The sequence below is a fragment of the Lactuca virosa genome, chromosome 9, assembly GCF_052849685.1.
Source record: "Lactuca virosa cultivar CGN04683 chromosome 9, Lactuca_virosa_CGN04683_v6, whole genome shotgun sequence".
In the NCBI taxonomy this organism is placed as follows: Eukaryota; Viridiplantae; Streptophyta; class Magnoliopsida; order Asterales; family Asteraceae; genus Lactuca; species Lactuca virosa.
In genome coordinates this window covers 162,764,333-162,768,950 of record NC_136434.1, presented here as the reverse complement: position 1 = coordinate 162,768,950, position 4,618 = coordinate 162,764,333, and the positions used below count along the sequence as shown (strand labels likewise).

General features: G+C 35.2%; 1 protein-coding gene across 1 annotated transcript; it reads right to left on the bottom strand.

Annotated features, from left to right (window-relative positions):
• Positions 1-541: 541 nt before the first annotated feature.
• On the bottom strand, positions 542-4,246 carry LOC145139967 (uncharacterized). Its single transcript, XM_079073607.1, has 3 exons — positions 2,549-4,246; positions 912-2,013; positions 542-819 (listed from the first exon to the last, which is right to left on the bottom strand). Exons 1-3 carry the CDS (start codon positions 4,244-4,246, stop codon positions 542-544), a joined length of 3,078 nt encoding a protein of 1,025 aa, XP_078929733.1.
• Between the last annotated feature and the right edge of the window lie 372 nt (positions 4,247-4,618).

The following is a 4,618-nucleotide window of genomic DNA, read 5'->3' as shown; positions in this document are numbered from 1 at the left end:
AATAACATGATTTCATATTAATATATTAGAACTTATAATATATTAATATGTCACAAAATGTCTTTTCCTCATAAACGGTCTATCCAAATGTTCCGATGCCATGCAACCCAAATGGACCATGCCGAGTCGGGTCAAGTACATACCAATTATAGTTATGGACTTAGACACTAATCCAACAATTAAACCATCTTGAAGTTTTTCCCGGACAAAATGGCAATCTAACTCAACATGCTTTGTCCGTTCGTGAAATACAGGGTTCTTGGCAATGTGAATGGTAGCTTGACTGTCGCATTTGACTTCGACTGGAGTAACATTTGGAACAATAAATTCATGCAATAAACGAGTCAACCATGCCAATTCAGCTGTCACTCTTTGCATGCTACGATATTCTGCTTCTGCAGAGGATAATGAAACTGTAATTTGTTTCTTTGACTTCCATGCAATGGGGTTGTTTCCAAGAAGTATTATGAAACCACTTACACTTCTTCTAGATTGAGGACATGAAGCCCAATCAGAATCACAGTAGGCTTGTAATGAATAATCATTGGGACTTGTTCATCAATAAACCTTGATTAGGATCATTTTTGATATATTTTAGAACATGTTTAGCAGCATCAAGGTGTGGCTTTCTTGGATCAGACATAAATTGACTTAGATGCTGAACAGCAAAAGCCAAATCGGGTCTAGTGTGGACTAAAAAATTAAGCTTGCCCATAAGTCTCCTGTAAAGTTCCGGTTCTTCCAAAACTGCCCCTTGTCCTAAAAGTAGTTTGGAATTGGTTGGAAGAGGACAAACACCAGTTCCATTGCAATCGAATTCTTTCAAAATTTCATTTGCAAATTTCCTTTGTGTAAGAATCACCCCAAATCAGAATATAACACTTCAATGCCAAGGAAAAAATTTAAATGACCAAGATCTTTAATTTTGAAGGTAGAATCAAGGAATTGTTTTAAACTTGTAATTTCTTCTTCATTGTTGCCTATCACCATAATGTCATCAACGTAAACAACAACAAATGTAACATATTTGTCATCATGTTTGAAAAATAATGAATAATCATTCTTTGAATGCTGATATCCTTTAGTCTTTAAAGCAAATGTCAACTTTTCATACCATTGCCTAGATGCTTGTTTAAGACCATATAAGGATTTATGTAAAAGACAAACTTGATGTGAATTAATAAGTTTTAAACTAGGAGGAGGTTTCATGTAAATTTCTTCATGCAATTCTCCATGAAGGAATGCATTATTCACATCTAGTTGATATAATGGCCATTCTTTCTTTACAGCAGTTGCAATTAATGCCCAGATTGTTGTCATTTTCACCACAGGAGAGAAAGTTTCATTGTAATCTATTCCAGCTTTTTGAGTGAACCCTTTCACAACTAATCTTCCTTTATATCTTTCCACTTCCCCATTAGCCTTGTATTTAACCTTGTAAACCCATTTGCAACTGATGGGCTTCTTTCCTTTAGGAAGATCAACTAAAGTCCAAGTGTTATTAGCTTCAAGTGCTTCAAGTTCCTTATTCGTGGCTTCTTGCCATTCAGGGATGGATGTAGCTTCATCATAAGAAGATGGTTCTATGATATTAGACATGTTGTGAAAAGATTGTTGACTCTGTTCAGATAAAGAACTGAAACATACATGTTTGGGCTGATGAGTGTGTGTGACAGTGTGTATACATGATGCAAAGTGAGGACAAAAATCATCTGAATTTGTAACAGAGGCATTGTTACAAATGTAGTCCTTTAAATGGTCAGGGGTAATATGAACTCGTTCAGATCTTCTAGGAACAAAGTTGTTGGTTGAATTTTGAACTGGTAAAGGAGAAGAGGATGGATTAGGTGATGAACTGATACTATCTTCAAAATGACATAGACTTGGTTGTGGTGAAAACACAGGGGTAGAATGGTCATTGTGAAGTTGAAAAGGGAAAACATCTTCATGAAATACTACATCCCTGGAAATAACAATCTTCTTGGTTTCCAAATCATACAATTTGTAAGCTTTCTTTCCATATGGATAACCAATAAAGATACAAGGTATTGATCTTGGTTGTAGTTTATCCCTATTATGTTGTAAAGTACTAGCATAGCATAAACATCCAAATGTTCTCAAATGGTCATAAGAAGGCTGAGTACCATAGAGAAGTGAGAATGGAGATTTACCATGAAGGATTTTCGAAGGGAATCTATTTATAAGAAAAGTAGCAGTTAAAACGCAATCTCCCCAAAATCTAAGGGGTAATTTGGACTGAAAAAGAAGAGCTTTGGAAGTTTCTAACAAGTGTTTGTGTTTTCTTTCAACCACTCCATTCTGTTGAGGGGTATATCTACAACTTGTTTGATGAATGATACCTTTTTGTTGTAGAAAAGAAATCCCTTCATTACTTGAACCTAATTCAAAAGCATTGTCGGTTCTTAAGACCTTGAGTTTTAGTGTGATAGGGGCCCCATGTATCAACATGAATCATTTCAAAAATTGTTGAAGTATGAATAGAAGTAATGGAAAATGGGAGTTTGTGTTGTCTAGCTTTAGAACAAACTTCACAAGAATCACAAGAAGTATCAATGAAATGTGATTTATTAAGCAAATCAAGAGTTTTTAACTTGTACATAGGAAGATGGCCAAGTCTTTTATGCCAAACAGATACATAAATTGTTTTAGAAACAACATTACAAGATGGAAACAAAACGGATGAATGAAACTTTGGTGTTGAAGTAACAGAAAGTACTACTCCTTCATTGCTACTGGAAGTTGATTGAAGAAAATAGAGCCCAACACGATGTCTACCAAGAACCAGAGGCCTCTTCTGAGAAGGGCCCTGCAACAAGAAACAAGAATGTTCTGAAAAAACAACTAAAGATCTTAATTGTCTGCACAATTTGGCTATGGAAAGAAGATTGAATTTGAATAAAGGGACATAAAGAACATGATGAAGTATAACAGATTCGGCTAAGACAACACTCCCAAACTCATGAGCATTAGTTTGTTGACCATTTGGTAAAGTGATACGATAAGGATTTTTGAGCTTTTGAATATTAATAAGAGCAGATTTATTGAAACACATATGATCACTGGCCCCTGAATCTATTATCCAAGTCATTGTATTAGTTTCAAGACAATGACATTTAATTGGATAATCAGAAATATCTTGGGAGAATAAAGCATTACCAGCCAAATTTGTAGAGACTTGTGGAGATTCTTGTCCAACATTGTTGTCATTAAGCTTGCTCAATAGAGAGCACAATTGGTGATACTGATCATTGGAGAGTTCTTGCATGGAATGAGTCGAAGTTGAAGACTCTTTAGGACCATCTTGTGATGTAAATTGACCAGAAACATTAGCAGCAGCCTTGTTCTTGTTGAACTTAAAATCCTTTGGGAATCCAATTAGTCTATAACATTTATTGGCTGTATGACCACTTTTCTTACAGAAAGAACATGATAGACTCTTCTTGTTCTCATTTGTGGATTTGAAATTGTTTGTTGTAACATTGGATCTTGTATTCATTGAAGCAGATTCAGGTAAAAAATGTGATGGATATTGTACCTCACGTTGCTTCTCATCTTGAATGAGAAGAGAATAGGCCTTGGTAATTGTGGGAAGAGGATTCATCATCAGATTACTTCCTCTAATAGCACTGTAATCTCCATTTAGTCCCATTAGAAACTTGATAAGCTTTTGATTTTGTTGAAGTTCTTGCATCTCATGAGCTGCAGAGCAAGTACAGTTGGGAATGATCGAAAGCGCACTTAATTCATCCCAATATTTCTTCAGTTTGGTGAAATAACTAGCCAAATCACTAGTTCCTTGAGTGAGATCTGAAATTTCCTTTTGAAGTTGATACAGTTTTGCACCATTCGATTGACCAAAACGATCATTAAGATCTTTCCAAACTTCTTCAGCAGTGGATGAATAGAGAACAAATTCAGCAATGTCACTAGAGAGGACATTCAGAATCCATGACATCACCATGTCATTGCATCGTTTCCAGAGATCAAAATTGATGTGATTAGCGGAAGGTTTAGTTACTTTACCATTGACAAATCCCAATTTGTTCTTTGCTGATAGTGCAATTGTAATCGCCTTCTTCCACGATCCAAAATTGGATCCATCAAATTGTTTGGTAACTAATTGCATACCAGGATGATCTGAGGGATGAAGATAGAATGGATCTAAAGAAGTAATTTGAGTTCTAGCGGAATTAGAACTTTCAGGTACTGTTCCAGTCGGCGCCATTGAAGCAACAGATGAAGAAGACGAATTAAACAGATCTTAATGAAAAAGATGAATCATACTTTGAGCATGAATCAGATTCATCTCTGATACCATGTTGATTTTGGTATGAACATGAACATGAAATGTAGAGAGAGAAAGAAGAAGTAGAGAGATGGAATCTGTTTTTATTATTTCTCTGTTAACTAACTGATTGCATCTTACAAGTAAAACAGAACATTAATACAAGTTAATCACTAACAAACTTGATATAGAAGCTTAACCAACTATCAATCACGTGATAAACACGTGAAGTTATTAACAAATAGCTGTTAAGACTAACTGATATACCAACACCATTAAACAAATTCCAATCTGACAATTTTACATCTTACC